This window comes from Zeugodacus cucurbitae, chromosome 4 (assembly GCF_028554725.1).
Source record: "Zeugodacus cucurbitae isolate PBARC_wt_2022May chromosome 4, idZeuCucr1.2, whole genome shotgun sequence".
Classification (NCBI taxonomy): Eukaryota; Metazoa; Arthropoda; class Insecta; order Diptera; family Tephritidae; genus Zeugodacus; species Zeugodacus cucurbitae.
The window spans coordinates 62,472,790-62,498,316 of NC_071669.1; the positions used below are offsets into that span (position 1 = coordinate 62,472,790).

At 31.8% G+C, this 25,527-nt stretch overlaps 1 protein-coding gene across 1 annotated transcript; it reads left to right on the plus strand.

Moving 5' to 3' along the window:
• LOC105212530 (lachesin) lies at positions 1–24,384 on the plus strand. Its single transcript, XM_011184542.3, has 12 exons — positions 1–639; positions 15,470–15,944; positions 18,087–18,193; positions 18,304–18,511; positions 18,990–19,151; positions 19,267–19,395; positions 19,632–19,722; positions 20,372–20,455; positions 21,075–21,184; positions 21,926–21,988; positions 22,128–22,391; positions 22,637–24,384. Exons 2-12 carry the CDS (start codon positions 15,830–15,832, stop codon positions 22,717–22,719), a joined length of 1,416 nt encoding a protein of 471 aa, XP_011182844.1. The 5' UTR covers positions 1–639; positions 15,470–15,829; the 3' UTR covers positions 22,720–24,384.
• The last annotated feature ends 1,143 nt before the right edge of the window (positions 24,385–25,527 follow it).

Here is a 25,527-nt window from a genome sequence, read left to right on the forward strand (position 1 = left end):
ACAGTCGCATTGGTGCACAACATGCTAACGATGCTACAGCTTCGTGGCTCGGCAAAAGCCAAATTCAGTTCAAAATCAACTAGCGCCGGAAGTAGACGTGTGTCAGTTAAGTAACGTTAAGTGCTTAAGTGCTCTAGAGACGCTGCGTTACGGTCTAACACGGTATTGCGGTGCAGTGCTTGACTACTTTTATTGCTTTTGCGTATGCGATTTGGCGAGCGTTGCGGTGAAGCGCATAACTTTTTTGTTGTTTGTGTTTGTGTAATATCTGGCGATAGTAAATATTCTGTGTGTGATAAAATTATAAAAGTTAAATAAAAGTCAAAGTGAGATTGCTTCTGATGTGAGTGATATTTATGTGTTGCAGCTGTGTGGCAAGTGCATATCATCGCTGCAATGGCAAAAGCCGAAGGGTAATCAAATAAAGACGAGTTTACTGCTTGAAAATGCATAGCTGCCCCAGTAATGGTTGTGCTCACCAATAGCCGTGTATATGTGCCGTTTTATGCATGCAGCGCATTGCAACGTGAAGCAGTAAAGTGCCGTTAGTCGGTCTAACGGTGCACTTAATTTTATGCGCCAGCTGGCAATTCGTAAGCGCTGCTACCGGCAGCACAACGCTTTATGGGCACGAGAAAAGTGAGTTTAGTGAGAAGGATGAAATGAAAACCGCATAACTATGTTTATGGGCGCTGAGCCAACGGTGATGTCCGAAATGCTTGTATGATGGCATATAGACACTTGCCACACATTCATTTATATAATACCACCGTAAAAGTGAAAGCATACATATTGCCTGGATGCCAGGGGAGAGGTAGAGACGAAGTGTGTGTGCATAAAAATAATGATAACTTATTGCTTTCAATTTAAGCAACATGCCAGCCATGTCACAACAGTTGTGGTTGCCACTTTTCTTTTTTCTTTATTCTTTGTTCGTGTTGTTGTTGTGTAAAGTAGCTCATGTTTATTTAATTGCAACATAAATTACACTTAAATGCACACTACACACACACACACCACAACAACACAAATGACAGCAAAGGTGGCAAGCAGCCTATGCAGACTTCGCTTGTTGCCGTCAGCTTTCTTTTGTCTACAACAACAGTAACAACACCACACTTGCAACACTCAGCTTCTCATTCACTTTGGCGCTGTTGTTGTGGCCAATAGGCGTTGGGGGAATGTCATAAAAGGAAGTATATACTCTAACATAATTTTGAATAAAAACCTCAACTTCGCCACAAGCAAGCAAGCAAGCAACGATCGCTTACAGTTTGACACGACAAGCGAGCACTGAAATAACAAAGACATAAAACAGCGAACGGTAGGGGGAGTTGGGCAAACATAAATGGTGGAATAAAAGCAACCGGCAGTAAATAACAACATTTACTGGCAACTGAGTGTATGCGAAGGAAAAGTTGATAAAAAGAAAAATTTTGCAATTTGCTGTTGTTGTTAAAGCAAAAAATCAAAGGAAACGAAGCAAAGCATGTGAAAATATGAAAACTGGCAGGCTTATTTTCCTTTTAAATACTGATATGTATCATGAAGAAGATTTGAGCACTATGGAAGATGTAAATAGGTTAATTTAATTTAAGTTCAGATATAGGAGAAAAATCATAGAAAGGCTTTACACTGACATTAATTAGCAGAAATGACTTATGTAGTTTCGAAAGTAGTAGTGAAGGAACTTGCTTCTGATTGCACAGGGAATCAGTAAGTGTGTAGCAAAATTTTGACCAAAAATAGTTCTCTTAGCAATGATGTGCCTTAAGTACCTTAATAACTGAATTATTCTTATGTATCACAAAATGCGTTTATCAACTTTGGCTTGGTGATCAGAGAAAAAACTTTAAAAGCAAATAAAATTCAAGCAATTTCAGGTGTGTTTATCATAGATGTGTTGAGAAACTTCTTTTAAAATCTTACAATACTCATAGCACAAAAGATAATACTATATGTAAGTAACTTGAATTCTAGGTGAGATCAAGTTACATAAAAATACATTAAAACTCTGTTCTTGTCTTAGAGTAGTACTTTATTCGTAGATAGTAATCCAGTCCAATCCTCCTGAAGTTTGCAAAAGAACTTAATGTTTACAAATCTCAGTGTTAAGAATTGGACTTTAACCCTTAAGTAAATGTTGTAGATGTTTGTGTCACCTAAAAGGTTATATTATCATGATGACTAGGAGAGAAATCCTGAAGTTTGTCCGCCGTCCTTTTCTCTGTCTGTCCGTGCAAGCGACAACTTTAGTAAAAATTTAAATATTTGAACGAACTTGGTACAGATTATTCATTGGCATCCTGAGGAGGTATTGATATTGCGTAAAAGCTATAACTAAGCCATAAATAAATTTATGAAATTAGTATTTAGTACAAGAATCACACTAGGGAGAGGTATATTTGGAAGTAATTTTTTTTTTTAAAGTGTGCGTGGTCCGCCCCCAAATAGGTTTTTCGTATTGAGGGTAGAAAACCATATCTCCGAAACTACTAGACCGATTTCAATGAAATTCGGTACATACGATTTTTTCAACATACTGACAATTTTAAATTCCCTATGATTCGTTCACTTTATAGTACATACATTAAGAACCAATGAAGATGACGTAATAAAACTTTACACAATACTGTATTTGAGCAGTGACATCACTTGTGGAAAAATTGTCGAAATCGGAATATAACTTTTCAAGGCACGGATATCGAATAAGAAAAACTCTGGGCCTAAAGGTATTTTTACGAAAAAAAACCGTAAATATCTCAGTTATTTTAATGTAATTCAGAAGTAATATTTTTTTGTATTAGTGGTTAAAATCGGGATATATACCTCCCATATATCTAATTATTTCAAAAATATGATGGGCTTTATACCTTATAAATCGGTAAATTTGGTAAATATCATAGCCAAATTAAGGGAGTGTGTAGTCTTGGATGTAGTGTATCTTGGTGGAGAAAATTAGTGTAATTGGTTCAGGAATTACCTCAGCCCTCATATACTATATATGATAATTTACGTTATTCTATTGGACTTTATGCCGAATATATGGGTAAAATTGGGTGTTATCTTAATAGAATTAAAGAAGTAAACTGCGGGAATATAAAATGTTCGGTTGTATCCGAACTTAGCCTTTCCTTACTTGTTGTTTATGGGGGTTTCATTATTCTAAATTTTATTAATTGAAAACATGTTTTTCATCTTAGGAAAAACTTTATCTTAATTTTTTTTAAATAAAATTTGAACGTTTTGGATATAAACTAAATCCATCATATACGTATATATATATTAATTTGAAGAACTGGGTCAGAAACTCACTTATTGTCATAATTAATATGTTTTAGAATAAGGCTGCCTGCAACCCTAACACGAAGTTAGTTAACGACAAAGTGGCAATAAATAGACTAACAATTGGAAAATCGGTTAATATCACTTGGGTAAAAGGCGAACGAGTTGGCGCCACTCAGGCGTAGCCGGAAGCACTGTTCCCATAAGTGCCCTAGAACTTTCAGATTCTAAAGGAATAAGTCTGGTCTTAGAATATGTGTATCACGAGGCGCAACACAAAACTTCTTTGGTGTAATGTTGACAGTAGCTGGACCATAAAAAACGCATGCTTCTAGAAAATAGAGACGTAGTAACGATCATCACGGGGCACTTAGCTCTAAGATTCCATCTAAAAACCTTGGTGTTAGAAGCGGTAGGTTGCAGGGTATACGCGAGTAATGATAATACGCCAGAACATTATCATTGAGAATGCCTTGCCTTCAGTTGGTTAAAAAGGGATAAAAGAAGTTCCATCAAATTGAGACGATTTTGCCCTTCCAACAGAAATCCAACAATTTGGTTTTATGTGTATTAATAACATCAGCTTACTCAGTTTAACTACTATATAGTTAGTTGCGTTTATAACACCTATCTTCAAACACTGTATGCACTTTCTTATAGGTTAGCTGCCAGTTGATTCTTCTTACAAGTTAGGACAGCTGGTTTGACAAAGTTAATACATGTGTTTAGTATTGTTTCCAATTGCCATGTAAATATTACTCTGATAGCAAAATCAAGGAATCTCTGATATTTTTGGAAGCGATTGCAAGTCAATATCAATCTTCTAAGTGCTGAATGTTTTGATCAGGGTTGTGTAAAAAGTCTTATAGCTCTTGGGTCCACCACTTTATTTGAAGAAACTTTAACTTTTTGTCGAATAAAACCAAGGAAAGGTTCGGTCTATTAGCCTCGTGGGGCAATCAGAGGGCACTCTGGTAAAAAAGGGGCCGAAAACCATGATTAAATTAAATTCCGTATAATTTGCGAATTAATTGCGCCAAATATCAACAATTTAAATTATTTTTCCGTTTTTTAATTTAACTACAAATTCTATAATTTCAAAAAACAACCCATGAATGTATTAATTTTTTCAAGACTTTAACTTTTTGTTCATATTTGCATTAAATACGCTAATTAAAAACAAAATATATAAATATAAATATTTACATTAACCATAATCCTCTAACTTTTTTATTAAACAACTGTTCGATTTTTTTTTCAAAGTTTAGTTGTGTTTTTGTAACCAGTTAACCTCTTTTGTATTAATATCAAAATGCCTGTTTACTAAATGTGGAAATAAACATTACATGTGTTTAACATTTCACACAACATAATCAAATAATAAACGTTTATTAAAATTTATCTAAAACACAAACGCGCACACACACACAACCTTTTAATTACCCTTTGTCACGCACATTTGCGCCATTAAACGCTGGGTCTTCACTCACTCACACACACACACACATGCAAATTTCCGCACATGAATATGCAAAGTAATGCTTCGCTGTAATGTGGCAGTGATTTGAAATTCATGCAAAAATAACATTAGTGGGGAATGTAAATGCGGGCTTAAACGCTTTGTGCAAACTCATTTGGATTTAGGTAACCCCTTTTATACGTTTGCACACTATTTGCAATGGAGGGTTGTCGACACTCAGTGTGTTAAATTGATAAGTTATGCAAATTTTGTATTGCAGTTAAAGAGGGAACTTGAGATATATGATGAGTGGTTCAATAGGCTTTAAAAAGTATGAAAGGATAGGATATAGAATTGTTTTAGAAACTTTCAAAAATTTATAAAAATAAGTTTTTTATTAGATCACTCCAAAGAACGAAATTTTTCTTAATAGGAATTTTACGGTCGACAAATCCCAATGCAAGTAATGTCGTTATGGTCTATGATTCCGATTTGGGTATTTTCGATAAAAAATAATTGTATATAGGCACTGAGGCCCTCATGTTCGGTATCTGGGTCCCTCAAAATTTTAATCCGATTTGGACAATTTTTAGACAAGCAATACCACACTTTTAATGAAGTAATAGTGCAGAGTTTTATTCCGATAACTTTATTGTTTCTTGATTTATATAATGCAAAGGGAAATGAAATGATATCGAAAATTGTCTTATATGGAGATTAAATATGGTTGTGAACCGATTTCAACAATTTTTTTGATATAACATCACGACGTCAAGAAAATTGATCTAGTGGTTCCTGAAATATAGTTTAGGACTCATATTTCTTAGCACCATAAGAATGTTGATATTGTGGGAGCCATAATTAAAGTAGTCGGGGTCTGCCCCCTAATATGGTGTTTGTAGACTTCTACATCTTGAAAAGCTATATAAACTTTAAGTACCCCATGAAAATGAGTGAAATCGGATAGTAACCACGCCCACCTCCCATATAAAGGTTATGTTGAAAATTACTAAAAGTGCGTTAACTCACTAACGAAACACGTCAGAAACACTAAATTTTACAGAAGAAATAGCAGAAAGAAGCTGCACACAGATTTTTTTACAAAATGGAAAATGGGCGTGGCATCGCCCACTTATGGTTCAAAAACCATATCTCCGGAACTACTCGACAGATTTCAATTAAATTCGGTATATAATAGTTTCTTGACACACTGATGACACATGTGGAAAATAGATGAAATCGGTTCACAATCACGACAAATTCCTATATAACTCAATTTTGAATACCATCTGATTCCTTCACTTTATAAGATATACATAAGGAAGCAATGAAGATAGCGAAATAAAAGATTACACAAATACTGTATATGATCCGTGGCATCACTTGTGAAAAAATTGTCGAAATCGGACCATAACTTTTCAATGCCCCTTATATCGAATATGAAGAACTCAGTGCCTTATCTCTTAGATATCTCAATTTAATTCAGAGGAAATCGTTTTCTTCTAATAGTATGTCTCTTTTTCAAAAATACGATGGGCTTAATAGCTTATAAATCGGTTAATATGTGAAATATCTTATATGTGAATAATCTTAGATATAATGTATGTTGGTGATGAAAATGAGTGGAATCGGTTCAAGAATTACTTCAGCCTATATACCATATATGATGATTTTCGTTTTTCTATTGGACTTTATGCCGAATATATGGGTTAAATTGTGTGTTATCTTAATAAAATTTATTCAATAAATTGCGAGAGTATAAAATGTTCGGTTGCACCCGAACTTAGCCTGTCCTTACTTGTTGTTTTCTATTATTATATGAATGTTGCAATGTTTTAAATGGCTGAGTATAAAAGTTAATTTAACATACAGCTGCCATATCATTTCACGAAAAAGAAAATTAAAATTTGAAGAAGTATGAATTCTGTGAAATTAAAAGTATATCTCTGCTTTATCAACTACACATAACTAAATAATATTTTATCATTCAAAATAAATTTAAATTGATTACCAATTTTGATAAATGAGTTTAACCACAAAATTTGAGCTGGAAATAAAAAAAAACAAATTTTTAGTATGAAAAAAAAACCAAAGCTGCTCTTTTTTACAACAATTAAAAGCTTCACCGCAAATTACCGGTTAGATTGTACTTTCGATAATAACTGCAACGCATTTACATATTCAAACACACAGGCATACAGACACACACATGTGTATAGACGAACACAAGCATTAGGTGAAGAGCTAAATTGCAGGTAAATATGGAAAAGAGAGCAAAAAAGCAAATTAAGTAAACAACAAAAAGAATGAAAGTAAAATAAAATGGAAACCACAAAATCAACACAACACAGCACAGCAACAACAATAAAGCCAATGTAATGACGGGTAAAAACAACAATTAGTGCATTTTACGATGCAGGCGCAATAAAATGAGGGCAATAAGGGTAAATAAGGACACAGCACAGCACTGCTAAACTGCAACGTTATGACAACAACACCTGCAAACACACACACAGCGAGTAATGCAAATCACGATTATGCATACAAACAAAGCTTTTAACATGTGTGAGCATAGATATATGTACATATGCATGTGCTTAAACACATGAGCAGCTTGCGCTGTGTGTGTGTGTTTGTAAGGCAAATGACTGAAGTAAAAGAAACACAAAAGAAATGCAAATATGCACAACAATTCATAATAACAGTGGCAACAGCAAGGACGCAATGGAAAGTAGATATATATTCATATATAATATATATGTATGTATATGTACTATAAAACATACATACATACAGTGCCTTCGTTCAAATTTACATAAATGAGACGAGACGACATGCTTTGTGTGCAACAGCTGTGAGCGTTTTGTGGCAAATGTACCGTTCATCCTTAAAATTCATTGTTGTTGCTCTTATTGTCGTTAGCCGTTAGCTGTTGACTGTGTGCCGTTATGTTGTTGACAGCAGCACAACCACAAGTCAAAGTAACAAAATGCAAAAGAAGTCTGAGTTGTGTGAGAGAGAGCTGGTCGTTAAGTGGTGGCAAAGCGGCATGGGGGTGTGTAAGAGTGGAACCAGAAAAAATGTGAAAAATATGTCTCATAAGAGGTGATGTATGTTGCATACATTATGTTGTTGACTTTTGCACATTGACGGTTTTCGCACAGTGGGATGGTTGAGAGGTTTCTGGGTACAAAAAAAAAATAAATAAGAAATAAACAAGTAAAGAAAGGTTCGGCTGCAACCGCACATTTTATACTCTTGCAATATATTGCTATATTTTTATTAAGATAACACATAATTTGACCCATACATTCGGCATAAAGTCCAATAGAATAACGAAAATCATCATAAATGGTATATGAGGGCTGATGTAATTCCTGAACCGGTTTCACTCATTTTCATCCCCAACAAACATTATATCTAAGATTATATGTTCACTTAATTTGGCTAAGATTTTTCACATATTAACCGATTTATAAACTATTAAGCCCTTTGTATTTTTGAAAATCCTATAATTAGGTATATGAGAGCTAGGGGAAGTTTTGGCCCGATTTCAACCATTTCTGGTACAGAGACACACTATTATAAGAAACAGATTTCATTTGAATTAGATTAAGATACCTGAGAGGTTTACCGAAATTTTCGGTGAAAAATTACCATGGGACACTGAGTTCGTCATATTCGCTATCCGGGGCATTGAAAAGTTATAGTCCAATTTCGACAATTTTTTCACAAGTGATGCCACGGATCATATACAGTATTTGTGTAAAGTTTTATTTCGCTGTCATCATTGGTTCCTTATGTATATCTTATATATTGATGGAATTCAAAACTAAGTTAAATTGGAAGTCGTCGTGTCTGTGAACCAATTTCACTTATTTTCCACACGTGTCATCAGTGTGTCAAGAAAATATTATAAACCGGATTTCATTGAAATCTGTCGAGTACTTCCTGAGATATGGTTTTTGACCCATAAGTGGGCGATGCCACGCCCATTTTCCATTTTGTAAAAAAGCTGTGTGCAGCTTCTTTTTGCTATTTCTTCTGTAAAATTTAGTGTTTCTGATATTTTCCTTTAGTGAGTTAACTCACTTTTAGTAATTTTCAACCTAACCTTTGTATGGGAGGTGAGCGTGGTTATTATCCGATTTTTTGATTGTATTAAGAAGTGGCTAAAAGAAACGACTGCAGAAAGTTTGGTTTGAACAGACGGACGGACAGACAGACATTCGGATTTTGACTCGTCTCGTCACCCTGATCACTTTGGTATATATGACTCTATATCTAACTCGTTTAGTTTTATGACTTACAAACAACCGTTATGTGGGCAAAACTATAATACTCTCTTAGCAACTTTTGTTGCGAGAGTATACAAATTATATGAAAAGTGATAATAATACTGAATTAAAATCAGAAATAATGTTCAAAAATTTTGTGGAAATATATTTCAAGTATTTTTTGAAAATTCAGCTAAAATCGTAAATTTATAGTGAAAACTACTGTACAAAAGTTCTTTGGGATATTTCCTTATAGCTAGCTCTACAAAAATGTATATCTCCTATCCTTTGACAGTCGATTTTTCACAACAAAACAAAAATTTCGATGTTCTTAAAATATTTCCCTTCCACCTTCCATTGCTTTTGGTAACATCCTAGTCAACTGCTCTCCCCACTGTGCCCAACCAAAATGCCTGAAAAGCGCTTCGCCTACGAAATACTGGTATATGCATGAGCTAGGCATATTATGACAGCTGAAGTGATTGTGAGTGCTTGCTTATGCTCGCAGCGTAAAAGTCAAAGTCAACAGCCGTACTTAACCGACTTGTTGCTGCTTTTACTTACAAGTGTTTGTACCGCTACTTACACACTCGGATGTATATTTGTTTCCATCTCTAAATATGTATGTGTGGTATATGACGCAGGTGTGTTTGTTTGTTGCTGCCAATTTACATACTTAACTTTACTTATGTGCTCATTGCATACTTGTAGGCGCTTAAAGCCTGTTTTAAATACATGCAAATTATTGCGCTTTTCGCTGTTGCTGTAGACATAATAATTAGCCATAAGTGTCACATAATTTTGTCGGTAATATTGAGTTGTTAAAAGAGTCGCAGCGGCACTTAGTCACTGTCACAAGATAAAGCTGTTTATAGGTAGCGCGTGTTTTAGGACTTTTGTAAGCATAATTTATATTTGGTGATTATTATTTATATACTGTTTTGGAGATAATTTTATATTTATGTTTCGTAGGAGTACTGCGATTTGATTCAAACCGTGTAATACTTTTCTAAAAACTCAATATATAAATTAACTGTTATAAAAAATAGTGAAAATATGGAAAAAGTTATTAAAACGATATCGGAGGAGTTGCTGATATAGTAGGTCTCTTCAGAGTCTTTGTAGCTGCGCTGGAAGAACTCTAGGGGAATTAGAGAGAAAACTTCCCATGTCGTCCATCATCATTATATCTGGGACGAATTACCTTGTAATTAATGAAATGATGGGTCACATTATTTTCGAAGCATACTTAGCATGTTGAGGAATTGGACAAAAACATCGCGTTATTATTTCATTATTAATCAAAACGTAGTCTCAATTTTTTTCAGTTTCTTTGTTTGGAAAGAAGAAATTTTTTGTCATAAAATGAAACGGTCTAAGTTTCAACTTTATGGTTAAGGTGGAAACTTAGAATTAGGAGAAAAGCTCCGACATTTGTCAGTTTCAAGAAGATCTTTTGTTCAAAGTTGAGTTGAAACTTTTCAGTGATATTTAAAGCTCCTCTGAAATTATCATTAGGTTAGGATAGGTTTAGTGATTGTCTGTCGACGTATCCATTCCTTTGGCAGGCTTAACCCCTCACACTATTATGTTCTCACTTAACTGTGGTCTTGAAAAAATAAAATAACTCACAAAGTTTTAATCCGATAGTTACGATTCTTTTTTGTGTATTATAGCATCTTTTTCTTCTACTTCTTGGCAGCGTGTAAGGCATCCCCTGTCTACTGATATGCCTTCAAATAAGATAGTGACCTGTTGACACTCCTTCTAGTGTTCTTTTGCCAATCCCCGTAAAATTTCAATAGTCGGCATGCGTGTCTCGTATTCCACTCAGGCAACGTTTGTCTGCTTATTGAGCATGTCAGTGTTTACTCCCACCGAGACTCAGCTATATCTACAGCATATTTGTCGCTGAAATGTCTGCACGTCTCCAGAGGTATGTAAATTGCCTATTTATTGGCATCTAACTGTAAGGTAGTGTCCAGTATGGCTAGTTCATCTGCTTCGCAGTTTACAGGAATATACTATATTCCATGGCAGGTTTATAGTGAAATATGAAGTAAGTGTCACTAATAGCTTCAAAATTCTGTCACTATCTTCGACGAATATTCTAAGAGTCTTTGGTGATTTGAAAACTGTTTGAATATTTGTAAATATATTTCTAGTAGTTAACACTATCTTTGACAGAACGAGAAGGCTTTATTGCAGTAAACTTCGTTGGAAGACACTGCAATCATCCAGTAGCCGGAAGCCGGTAGACGGAAACCGATACTGATATCTAATTTTTTTGAAAATTCCCACTCCTTTGTCTGGTTTGGATCTGTCTGTATGGATACTTATCTCTCAATTTTAGTCCACCTTGCACTCCTCTCTACAAAAGGAATGCTATATTTAGGGCAGAATTTTGATTCACTTCTAAAGGATTACTAAAGTCCGTGAAATTTGTGAGAAATATATGAGTATATTAGAATGTCCCTTGTTGCAACTGAATAGTAGGTAAGATTCTGAGTCTGAGTGCCGATTTCGACAGAATAGGTCTATAGGCAGTAAATACAGAAATAAATTGTCATTACCATTAGCCTTTTTTTAACACGAAACTATTTGGTATTCTTAGAAGAAACTCCTCATTCTAATGATTCCCAAACGATTGACTGACAATTGGAGTAGATGTTTAGTAGCAGGACAGCGGTTAAATAGCAACGCGTTTCACTTAGAGAATATCTCTGGAAGAAACTTTATAGTTGGCACATACATATCATACATATGTCTCTTCCCCTCATCATTAATCCTTACACATCAGATAGGCAAATATTTCAAATGTCAGCTAGAAATATTCAGTTAAAACGTGCGTCTTATGAGTGAATCAAATCCAACACTTGGTAATTGAAATTCTTCGCCTTTGTTTGCATAATGTTGTCTGCATAGCAGACGTGCTCGTATCTAACCGAAATAAAATCCTTGCATGCCTACATATATTATTTACACAAGCCTACAAACGACAAACGTTTAACGGCATATCTCGGTATTCACATGTGTTTGACAGTGCGCACGTTTGCATAAATTCCTGAAAACAAAGCATTTTAAAGCCAAGCACATATTGTCTGTTAACCTTTTGCCCCACAGTCGACCTAAAATATCATAATCTGTATCCTTTTTTAAACTCACGTGTCCTACATGAGTTGGGTTGACAACAATTTGTGTGTCACACACACACACACGATTAACTGCTTTTGTTTGTGCTTTCAGAGCGAGAGTTAGAGTGAGCTTATGTATGCGGTCAGCGCACTTAGCGCAGGCAGACAAAGCCAACCGTCGTAAATTTTTGTTTACCATCAAACATTATTTTCGGTTCATTGTTATCTCAATTTCGTGGTTTACTTTGTCACAAATGGATTTTTGTATTGCAGTAGTTTGTCATTGGCAAACTGTGTGGAATTTCCAATTCTGTTGTATCGATACAAATATCCAGTTTGTGCTTATTCTTGTTTACTGACTGGCTTGTTTTGCCATGCACATGGAGACTTCAACGAATCAATATGTTGCTGACATAGACAAAGACCAAAACATGCTTTTCGGTCGTTTGCTTTCGTCATTTTAAATTTCATCTTTCATTTTGTGCACAGTTTATAGCTTTTACATGCTTTATCTAATTCTAGCAAATCGTTAGAATCGATATGCTTCAACGTGCTTTATTTTTAGTAAAGATTGATATGTTGTTTATTTAAATTTCACATTGCCAAAGACACTACAAGCTATTTTTAAGATGATATCTAACTCAAAGTTTGCCGAAAAATGTTTTGCAAAATTTACAGTTCATATCTACAGCTCTCAAAGCAATGTAAGCAATGTTTCTCATCAATGTAGATTATTTATAAAAGGTGCTTGAATAACCATTCTTTTTGACACTTAGAAGAATCTTTTCAATTAATAATTGCCATTTGATTGACCAACAATTGTATTGGATATTTAGATATTTAAGAAGTAAGGAAGGGCTAAGTTGGGTTGTAACCGACCATTTTATACTCTCGCAATTAATTTATTTAATTTTATTAATATAACACACAATTGACCCACATATTCGTCATATATGTATATGGTATAAAATCCATTGAAAATTTCAAACCCCTAACATTAGGTACATGGGAGCTGGGGGTAGTTATGATCTGATTTAACTCATTGCACAGATACATATTATTAGAAGAAAAAAATTTCCTCTGAATTTCTTCAAAATATGTGAGAGACTCACCTATATTTTCGTTAAAAAATTTATTCGAAGCTCTGAGGTCCTCATTTCCGATATATGAGGCCTTGAATTCTTATGGACCGATTTTGGCGATTTTTAGAAGAGCGATGCCGATGTAGTATTTGTGCAAAGTTCTGCACCGATATCTTCACTAGTGCTTACTTTATATATTGTAAAGTAAACGATTTAGATCGTCTACAAAGTTCTGGTATATAGGAAGTAGGCGTAGTTGTGAAGAGATTTGGCCAATTTTCACAAAATATTATTGGGATGTAAGGGAAATATTACACACCGCATTTCATTGAAATTGGTCGAGTAGTATGGGTTTTTTTACCCATAAGTGGGCCGAACCACGTCCAAGCCTTCATATTCTTTAAGCATAATAATAACAAACTAGAATAAGCGTGAGTTCTGTTTGACTATATACACATGTTTTCTTATAGTTGTTTCCTTATAATTTTTTTTCATGCTCATGTTTTACTTTCTTTATCTTCTATATACTTTTGAAGTAAAATACATTTCATATGTGTTCTCTCCAGCAATAATTACAATATTTTATCAACAATTTTCAAAAAATTAGTGTTTAATGTGAATAGAACTTTCCAACGGTCATTGAGATTATACGACTGAAATCAATCTACAATCATACCGCGAACTCACGATATTTCATGCAATGTTGTGTCGCTCATTAATCATCAAATAATCACACTCGAAGCAAAGAACTGCCACAAAAGAAATCGACAAACAAACGAGATATGGTGGTTTAAGACACCACATACTGAATAAAATTCGAAGAGAGTTACTATCCCCGCCCAAAAATCGCCGGAATCGGACTATTCGTTTTCAAGGCCACATATACCGAACATGAGAACCTCAGTGCTTTTTTACTTAAAATATCTGTAAAACTCTCAGCTATTCTAAAGATATTCCGATAGAAGTTTTCCCTTATGATATTGTGTCTCTGTGCTGAAAATGGATAAAATCGGTTCAATACTACCTATACCTGATATACTGATCTTCTAACTTATATAAAATGAGTTTCCTTATTCTGATGGACTTAACCCATTCCCTCCCATTGTACTCGCTTGGGAACAGAAAAAAATTGTGTTTTTTTTTAACCAAGTGAGTACAATGGGAGGGAATGGGTTAAGTCCACCAGAATAACAATGTGAATAAATGGGTTAATGCCGAAAATATGGTATTGTCATAATAGAATTACATAAAAAAACTGTGAGAGTTGGGTTGCACCCGAACTTGGCCCTTCCTTACTTGATTTATTTGAAATTGACCTTTTTCAAGGACCAAATAAGATGATTCTTTACAATTGAACTGGATATTTTACACTAAATACTTAACATTTGTCTAAGTATTGTTCGGAAGAAGCTCCAACCAATAATCTCCCTAGTATTTCAATTTCCTTTTTGCTTCTAACAATCATGTACATTCATTCGTAATCTTATAAACGTATGATAGAGTTAAACAAAAACGTAAAACGTTTCTCATTAGTAAAAATGTTATAACTGTGAGTTATGTTTTTAAAAACAAAATAATTTAGCTTTTTTTAACTATATGAATGGGGAGTTCTGAAAACTTCGCTTGTTAGCAAATATTAATTACATTTACCGGGTGCACTAAAGCAGAAAGATACATGGATTTATCCAAAAGTTTTGGTTTGCAAATTAGCTTTAAAATTTTTAATTAACGAAAAATAACTGTTGGTCGTTTAGCAATAAAAAAATATTTTAAAATAATTCAATAAAATTTTAGAGGTAGCGCGTAAAATATTTTTTCGACAAACTTTTTGATTTTGTAGAATAAGCATGAAAATAATTTTAGTGATGGAAAAACAAGAATACAAAAAAAAGTGGTAATAAAAAATAACAAAATACTGAATGCCAAAAATATTGCGAACCATGCCAAAAAAACAGAGAGGCATTTTTTAAACTAAAATAATGATAAGCCATAAATGCACAGAAATATGCAAATCAGCAAAAAAATGCACAAAATGATTTTAAAATAATTAAAAATGGTAAATATTGTATATCATGTTTCAAAAGAAGCATAAAAAACTGAAAATGTTGTGAAATTTTGCGAAACGAAGTTATGCTGTGGCTGCAATAAAAACCGAAATGCTTTGAAGTGTAGTTAAAAATTAATAATAATGATAGAGTAAGAGTATCAAATGAATGTGCATTTTTTTTTCAGATATATCAATTTCCAACGCACTAATTATGAAATATTTATGAAAACTCCAACTAAATTATAATTTTCTGCCACGGAATGTAATGACATTAAAAAAAAAAAGAAATAATATAAAAACATGCTCATTACCAATATCAACCACTTCCAACACATATCAAATCGACATAATCAGCAGCAAGCGACCTAGCGCAACAAAGCCATTATCTCGCCACAGTAAGCATATCAAAACGCATGCGGGTCGCTTGCGTAAGCAACAACAAAAAATTATACAATAATTTAAAAAATAATAATTGCATAGCCCAAAATTAGTTGGCTTCTATTGCATTTGAACGCAACGCAACACAACGACGGCCAGCTGTTAAAATGTTCATAATTACGGTCATTAAGTTGCTGCTAATTGCGCTGAACCTCTTCCCCAGCCGCTGGACGAATCGGAAAGTGATGTTCCTCATCTATCTAACAAATCTGGTGACACATGGTGAGTAGTGCGAAATTTCATGGCAAATTAGTATCAGTTTTTTTTGTTGTTTTGTTCGAAATGAAAAATTTTGCATCAAATGCAAAATGGTTTGCTTTGTTTTTTTTTTTTTTTATGGTGTTGCGCTAATTGCTTGAGTGATTACACTTTTTTGTAACTTTGACGTAATATGACAAAAATTTTGAGATATTTATGTGTATTTATATGAAAATGTAATATTTACATTTAAAATCGGGTTTGATCCAAAAAAAATCTCTTGATGAAGACCTAAAAAATTTAAGAAAAAAATGCTTCTGTAATAGATAGTGTGCCGAGGAATATCAATTATGCAAAATAATGTTTAAACTTTATTTCGTAAGAAAAATATAACTATATCTTGTAATTAATAATACGGTTTTTCTATACGCATATTTTCGAAATTTCTAGACAAATAATACTTTAATATATACTAACTTCGAAAAAAGGTGAAATTATTTTTTACTTATGACTAAATCTCTCGACAAATAGTTTTGGTCAAACTCTTAAAAAAAATTATAGTTTGTGTTATTAATACATCATAATCAAATTATTTTACACAGTTGTTATATATTTTTTTACTTTATTCTCCAACATTTATATTTAAAAAATATCCCACAATAGTAAGGCATACAATTTTTTAAGTAAATGAAAATTAAATTTCTTTGTCATTAATATAAAAATACATTTGTATTGTAAATAATTGGTTTATAGATTACTCTAAAAAATTAAATTTAATATAATTAGTATAATATGACTGAAATATGAGATTCTGGAAAGTAATGAAAAAGTCCCATAGGAATTTTTTTGCGCTTTCTAAAAATTTTATATGAAAGCTAAGAATGATAGATTTATAAAAGTTTTTATTAAAGCTTTTTCAAAAGCTTTTTTGAGGATAAAAAAAAACAATGTGATCTCAAGTGAGTTCGCTAGAGTAATTAAAAAGCTCATATGAAAGCTAAGAATGATGGATTTATAAAAGTTTTTATGAAAGCTTTTTCAAAATCTTATGTGAAAGCTCTTTTAGAGGTTAAAAAACCATAAGTGAGTTCGCTAGAGTAATTAAAAAGCTCATATGAAAGCTAAGAATGATGGATTGATAAAAGTTTTTATGAAAGCTTTTTCAAAGTCTTATGTGAAAGCTCTTCTAGAGGTAAAAAAACCATAAGTGAGTACGTTAGAATTATTTGGAATGCAGTCAATAGTAATTAGATAGGTTACAAGCAATCTTGAATAATTATGTATACTTGCGTTAAGTTTTTCTTTAAATTTAAAATTGTTAATAATACCAATAATTGTTAAATACGCCACCCTGAAATTTTCAAAAAATTTAATTTTTTTGCTTAATTTCAATGTCTATATTCTAACGAGTATTGAGATGTCTCCGAAAACAATGTCTCAATAAAGTTATGATCATTAGAAGTCAGTGCGTTGGCAGAGAGGAGTACATTTAGTGCTTCGTTTTTTTTTTAACTATTCAACCGATTGACTTGAATATTACAATACATCTTTCTGAATAGATTTCCACAGAGTGACGTGGGATTTTTTTGATTGAATAATTTGATTTTTTTTTTCAAATTTTTTATACGGTATTTGCAGCCCAAAATATAAAATCAATTTTTGAAGTGCTTCCAATTACGTAAATATTTGTGTTTTAAAAAAATGCCACGTCCCTCTACTTGTTTCATACAAATTTCAATTTTTGGTATATCATCAAGGAGTGCTCCAGAAAAAAAGATCCACGCCAATGCTTATATCTCTGCCATTTAAAAAAAAAAAAAAAAACAATTTTATATTTATAAAGCTTAAAATATGTATTAAATTCGCAATAAATGTCTTACCTCAAAAAAAAATTCCTAAGAAACCATCAGATTTTCATGCGTTCAGGGTGGAATAACCACTTAATTGAATTAATTTTTATCAAAAAATATAATATAAAACAAAAATATAATACAAAACAAACAATTTATGGAAGTTTATAAAATTATATCAAATTGCTTCAAATATGTATAACTCATGCCACATGCCACAAAAGTAAGAGCGCTTGCTTCAATTAAGTACACATTTCACATATAGATCGTATTAATATAATTCACTGTCTGAAAAACAAAATTAAATTTCTTGCAGTGATGATGGATGAGCCACGCTTTGCACAGCCGATACCGAATGTAACAGTTGCTGTTGGACGAGACGCCAATTTGCCATGTGTTGTTGAGCACTTGGGTGGCTATAAGGTTAGTTGGTGTATACATATAGTATTTTTATATATATAATATACATAAGTATTTTTAATTAAGCATGCAACTTATAATTTATCATAATCTCTATAATTTCTTCTTTTTAGGTCGCTTGGATACATATCGATCGCCAAATGATACTCACAATACACCGGCACGTGATCTCACGGATACCACGCTATAGTATTACCTATGACAATGCCAACACATGGTTGTTGCATGTAAATCAAGCGCATCAAGATGATCGCGGCTATTATATGTGCCAAGTAAATACGAATCCAATGATTAGCCAAGTGGGCTACTTGCAGGTTGTGGGTGGGTGAAATTTATTTGAAATAATATTTTAATGAAACTATGTCTTCATTATAAATTTACTTTTAGTATTATTATTATTTAGTTTACTCATATTAATTTATTTTTTAAAATTAAATACTCTACCAACTAATAATATATTGCTCATACCACGTGGAGTTCCAAATAGTTCATAAATTTGCTATTATTTAAAATTTTAAAGATAATTGAAAGTAATTTAGTTTTTTTCAAATTTACTCATTCATTTATGCATGTATGTAATATATTTTTTTCTCATATTGTACCTTATACAGTATTTTTTTATATTATGTTACTCATACCACATGGTCTACTAAGGAATTATCAGATTCCCTTTGTTGACTATTTAATGCAAAATGTTTAAAAAATAATTAAATTATTTAATATTTATTTACTTTGTTGGCTAATATTGTTATTCTAATATTTGGAGAAATATATTATTTTTGTTTATCTCTCTTCACAGTACCACCGAATATCTTAGACATCGAAAGCACACCCTCATCCGTGGCTGTGCGTGAAAATCAAAATATTAATATGACTTGCCGTGCTGATGGCTTTCCAACACCGAAAATCATTTGGCGTCGCGAAGATGGCGAGGAAATTGCCGTGGAAAAGAAGAAGAAAGGTAAGCACTATATAAATAGAAAGGTTTAAGCAACAACCTTGGGCTTTTTGTTTTATAAAAGATTTAAAAAATATCTTTATATCTCTCTCTCCCTATCATTCTTTGTACCGCTTAGTTTTGGTCTACGATGGCGAAGTCTTACCCTTGACCAAAGTTAGTCGCAATGAAATGGGCGCGTATCTATGCATTGCCACAAATGGTGTACCGCCCTCGGTGTCTAAACGAATCATACTGGATGTTGAATGTGAGTAGATATGCATATTTTTGCATTTGTTGATAGATTTTTTTCGGATTATATGTATAATATTTATAATAAAAAATATATTAACTAAAATCAAATATTAATATAAAAATATATACTTGAATTATTCATGAACTAATAAAATAACTCTTAGTATATTTTGAATAATGAAACCCACTCATTCGCCTACATGAAAAATAAACTAATCTTCTAATTTTTATTTACTTTTTCCTTTAAAGTTTCTCCTATGATTTGGGTACCAAATCAACTTGTTGGCGCACCAGCTGGTACCGATGTCACAATTGACTGTCATACGGAGGCACATCCAAAGTAAGTTTATGAATCATATAAATAATAAATAGAATCTACTCAAGAAATGAGTACGGTATATCATTTTCTTAAAACTAGTATGGGTAATTGATATTGGTAAATTAGCAATATTTTATGATTTAGAAATGTTTATTAAAAATAAAATTCTCCTCTAAGTTAGAAGTGTATAATTTATCTAAAAATAACTATAACATTTTTTTTTTAATTTTAGATTTTTTGTTCATAAAATAAAGTTATCCTTTTTGCAGTTATTTGTTAGTACTTTTGAATAATTTAAAACAAAAAAGGGAGATTTAGCTTGATATATAACTAAAACGGAGAGCGGGGGTGCCGCTTCCACGAACTATTTAAATCAGAAATTCATATTTTATATATGTTAAACCATGTTGCGGGCTTTGGAATTTTTTACTTATTGTTTTCTTCTATAGTTTTAAGGATCATTTGGACTAACTGTATAAGTATATAAATATTAGGAACTTTTTTGAATAAGTGATTGTATTTAATAAATACTTTACTCACAGTTACACCTTATTTAATCCGAAATTGTGTCTTTAATTTTGCAGCTGTTTATATTCACCAATTGTATATCTGAGTAAATAAAAATTTTGAAATAAAACAATAAAAAAATTTAAACTATTTTTCTCCACAGAGCAATCATTTATTGGGTATATAATTCAGTCATGGTTCTGCCAAGTAAGAAGTATAAAACGGACTATACGGAGAATTCCTATCGGTAAGTTTGGTGCTTTCAAAAAATATTATAGAACATCATTTTTTTAAACAAGGTTGATTATTTGAAATTATACAGTAAGATTTGCTCCTTCGGAAGTGCAGATAAAAAGGAGTTAAAAAAAAATTTTTTTGTTCGAAATTTTGACCAAAAAATAATTAAATTTTATTAAAATATATTTTAAATGGTGTTCGCATTATAATCTTACCGAAAGCTCAAGCTTAAATAAATATTTAAAAATATTAAATATCCCAATTGATAAATAAAAAAAAATTTCTCCAGTTCAAGTTTCTGAAATAAAATATATTTCATATTAAAAAATAAAAAATTTCGGACTTACTAAAGCATTCAATCTAAGTTAAATTTTTCCAAATAATTTTAAATAACTGCAAAAAATATTTTAGTAATTTCAAAGACGCATACACATTCCGCTTCAACTGAAACTGAGCAAAATATATCTTTTCATTTTTAAATAAAGTTATTTCTACCGCAACCCTTATAGGTATCAACTCTAAACTATTTATTATTATTGCTTTATTCTGGTTTCTTTTACTCAAACATGCATTTATGCAATGTGCAACAAAACAAATTCTGTGCAACAATAAAAATAACTGCATCACAGCGCTCACATGAAACTGACAATAAGAAATTTACAATACGGTGACTTTGGCAACTATCGATGCATATCTAAGAATTCGCTTGGTGAAACGGAAGGATCCATACGTGTTTACGGTAAGCAAAAAAAAAAAAAAAAAATAAATAAATGCACATTTATTTACATAGAAAATGTGTAGCAGTAAGTGCAGAATCATATGTAGAAGGACATAGCAATTGTTGCAAGTTTTATAAGAGAGCAATTGTGCTGTGCTTGTGTTGGTGGTAATAAAATGTTGTGTGTGTGTGGGATAGAAAACAAAATACAACATGTTGTAATAATGGCGTTGAATTGACCTTTTGTTGTAGGATACAAGTCCTTGTTGGGGTTCTGAATATTTATATTTATGTATTTATATGAAAATGTATATCTCTCGAAGTTCACATCAAGCAGTCATATATAGATTCTCAGTAAAATATTCTATCAATTAATCACCATAGTCAAGTGATTTGACTTAGAATAATAATAATAATAATAATAATATTTTAATATTATACTTCAAATCAATGTGCTATTGGAAACCTATATTCGTCCAGCTATTCACAATATAAGACCGGTTTTGCAGAAAAAAAAAGGTACAAAATTGGAACGAGAGAAAGTCTTTTTAGTCTAAAAAAGGCAGCAGCGACGACCTTGTATATATACTTAAAATTCTGTTCAAAATCAAGTCAAAATATTGCTTAGCTTTCTTAAATTAAGGAATATTAAATTTTCTATCACAGCGCCATCTAGCGGATTATGAAAATATTGAATGCAACACGATCCGTTCTAAATTTTAATATTTTACTAATAAAAACAATCTGTATTCCTTATTTTAGAAATTCCACTGCCATCAACGCCCTCAAAGCAGGTGACACATACCACAATTGAAACCAGAGAAAGTGAGTATATCTTATCTAAAAATAATTATATAAAAATATATATTGTCGCCTTCTGAAAATATTTTAATTTAGTGAGAAGTCATACATAATCATTTATTTTTAATTTAATATTAATGCTTTTCTCAATCAACGCTTCCAGACAACATCATACCCACACGCAACGACTCACTTAATGCTATACAAAAGGATATATCGCTGATGAAAGCAGATTTACTGGGTAGTGGCTCATCATCAGCTTCCTCTTCACACTCCGCCACTGCATCTATGTCTGGAGGAAATGGTAATAGTCTGTCAGCGCTGGGAGGCTCCGGTATAAATGCCATTGATCGAAAAGGCACGTTGGCCATTGGCAAAAGTATGTACTACACAGAGCAGCCACCGAAGGAATTGGATGGTTCAGCGGGTGAGTAGTTAAAACACAAAATAATTTTTTGAATTTTATTTTTTTTAAATATCTCATAGAAAGATCAAACTATTTTATTATTTTTTTTTTACGATTTTAGTACTAGTCAAGACTTATTTTGAATAATTCATAAAAACTATATTATTACTATTAATTACTTTTATTATTGTTAATGAAAATTATGTATACAATTTGGTTATTAAAATTTTATTCAAGTTTTCCTACCTTCTTGTAATAATTTCCAGCTGGCACTTTACATAAATCACCAAGTATCTTCTACTTGTGTAGATTTGCGTTAATATTCTTACTACTAAGAAATCAATCATAAAATTTATGGTGTTAAGGGTATTTAAATATTATAAAAAATAACGAATGAGATTATTAAAGCATTAGATATAACATAATTGTAACATATGGTATATTAAATATTTATATTGTTTTAGATATGCAAACACGCGTTGAAAAGTTGGCTATGTTATAATTTAATTAAATAGTAAAGATATATATGATCATATTTTTTATGACCGCAGTGTTTGCTAAAAAACTATTAGTTGGGTAAAGGGAAAATCATTATGTGCTTTTTTATAAAAAGCTAATAATTGTGACTTGCGCAATATTAGTACTTTCCAAAGTTCAAAAATTTACTGCTACGATAACTTAATCAGCAGATGTAATATCGTTTTTAGACAGCCAAATTAATTGATCAGTCAAAATTTTTATTGAGAAACCATTTTTTGCCTTTTATACTGCCGGCTACCCGATAACCGTAGCTTATTTTATTAAAAAATACAGCCAATCACAGACAAAGAACGAGAAATAAATAATTTCGAAATGAATTTAGATCAGTAGCATTCAAAATATAATATTCTTTAGCTTTGTACGAGCTTTGTTTTCAATATTTCAAAGCTCATCTAGTCGGTCAGCTTTATATATCAACTCACAAAATATCATTCCTTTATATCGATTGATATTATTGAATCTATTCTCTCTAATGATTTTCCCTAAACTCCACCTCATTTTGCGTGGTCTCAAGGCATGGCAATAATTAATTTGCTCAGTATTTGATATTTATTCTTAAGCCGCTTAATTTCGTAAAGAATTTTTTTACATGCATATATTAAATGTTTTGTATATAGACTTTGAAAAGGCATAAATGTTATTAGCATATATATTATATATACATGTATGTATGTATGTAAGCAAAGCTTATCAGTTATATTTATAGCATATGCATAAGTATTTACAAAGAAATTATATATATGTATGAGTGTAATTTAGCTGCTAAGATGTAGGATAAATACATTGATAAGAACATACTTTACATAAATATTTCCAAATACATAAAAGCAAAAATGTGAGGGAAAAACTTATTTCCTTGGAGGGAAAAGTGGATAAGAAAAGTAGCTATTTTTGAAATTTTTATTTTTTGACAATTAAATCCGGTTTTTTTTAGATGGAACATTTATATTAATGCGAATTTATTGTTTTTGTTTTTTAGTTTTTTTTTTGTGGAATATATTTCATGAAAAATTCCTCTAAGTTCAAGAGTTTATTTCTCCAACATCGGTCAATCATATTAAGAACATAAGAGTATTAAGAGTCATACCCCAACCCGGCTCTTGATGTTGTTTACAACCCCTAACTATAAAAAATACTCTTTAAATTAGAACAATGGTAATATGAATGTTATGAACGCCCCTAATAACCCAAATTACATTATAATCAATATTATTCAGTTCTATCCAACATTTCCTATAGGAGTATAGTGTTTAACATTAACTTTCATGAGTTCATCTACCAGCTTAAGTCTCTTGCTTGACTTAACAATTTCTGAAATTCATATCAGCTTATGTTTGAACTTGAAAGCATTTCTGAACTTTCGAAAGTGAAGCATCTTATAAAGAAAATCCCATCAGGTCTTCACCATACCTTCGCATGATTCAATAGGCACATTTTTTAAATGATATTGGGCATTTATTAACTTCATGATAATTTCATACATGGTGTTTGGTGGTGGTTCCTTCTGATAATACTGGATGACCATGACTTCAGACTCTCTGAGCATCAGCTTCAGCTAAGCAGAGCAAAATTTATCTTTATCCATTTAGGCTCACCAGCTTTAACGCCAATTAGTTTTGTAAGCTCAGCTGTTCAAATTGAATTTATATTCATTTAAATGTTTATCAAAACCCTGCTTGACATACTAAACACACTTGTAAATATATTTAGTGATAACGAATGTAAATAATTGTATTGCTAAGATAAATAAATTAAACTGAAATTCGCAACGCTGCAATCATCAATAAAATAAAAGAATAAATAAAGCATTTATAGCAAATTAGCAGGTGTACAATAAATGATATACTGCGTGTGAAAAAAGGAAAATGTAAAAAAAGTTTCGTGAAAATTATATTAGCGCGCTTATGAGCAAATACTTAGTGACAAAAAATTAAAAAGGAAAAAATAAATAATTAAACTATAAATAATGGAAGATCAAAAGCGAAAAGTATTGAAATTAAAACAAATTGAGGATAATAAGTTAAGCAAATATATAATATAATTTAAGCGATAAATCAGATTTGCAATGTAGATAAAAGCACAAACCATAAAACAATGGCATAATGTGAGATGCTTATAAATAAATACGCATACAAAAAGCAGGAAAGAACATAATTGAAAACAAAAGCATTAGCTATTTAACTGTTTAACTGTTAAAAGTGGCGCAATACAAACAGCAAAGTGTATTTGTGTTGAGGCGGGCTTCAGAGACAGAACGAGAGTAGGCTTCAACTAATTATACACACAGATGTTTGTACTTAAATATATGAGAGTGTGTGCGTAAGTAGTAATACAACAAAGTTGTATTTTATGCATTTAATAATGTAAGGCATGCAAGGCATTGATGTACAGTGAGTATATTTATAAATATTTTTCCATTTTTGCGCTGTGTTAGTAGTAAAATTATTAAGATATTATTTCATTAAGATATTATTTCATTGAGTATTTCATTGAGTATTTCACGTGGCATTTAATAAATATTCATTGACAAAAATAACTATGGCAGCAACCAAAAAACTGATTGTGTGTTGAAAATGAGATCTTTAGAGGCTTTTATTGAAATGCATTTCTTCATTTT

Excerpts from the sequence above, each read along its gene's own strand:
- LOC105212530 (XM_011184542.3), top strand. The coding sequence starts at position 15,830 with ATGTTCATAATTACGGTCATTAAGTTGCTGCTAATTGCGCTGAACCTC. Across the intron at positions 15,945-18,086 it reads AACAAATCTGGTGACACATG|TGATGATGGATGAGCCACGC; the intron begins GTGAGTAGTGCG and ends AATTTCTTGCAG. Across the intron at positions 18,194-18,303 it reads AGCACTTGGGTGGCTATAAG|GTCGCTTGGATACATATCGA; the intron begins GTTAGTTGGTGT and ends TCTTCTTTTTAG.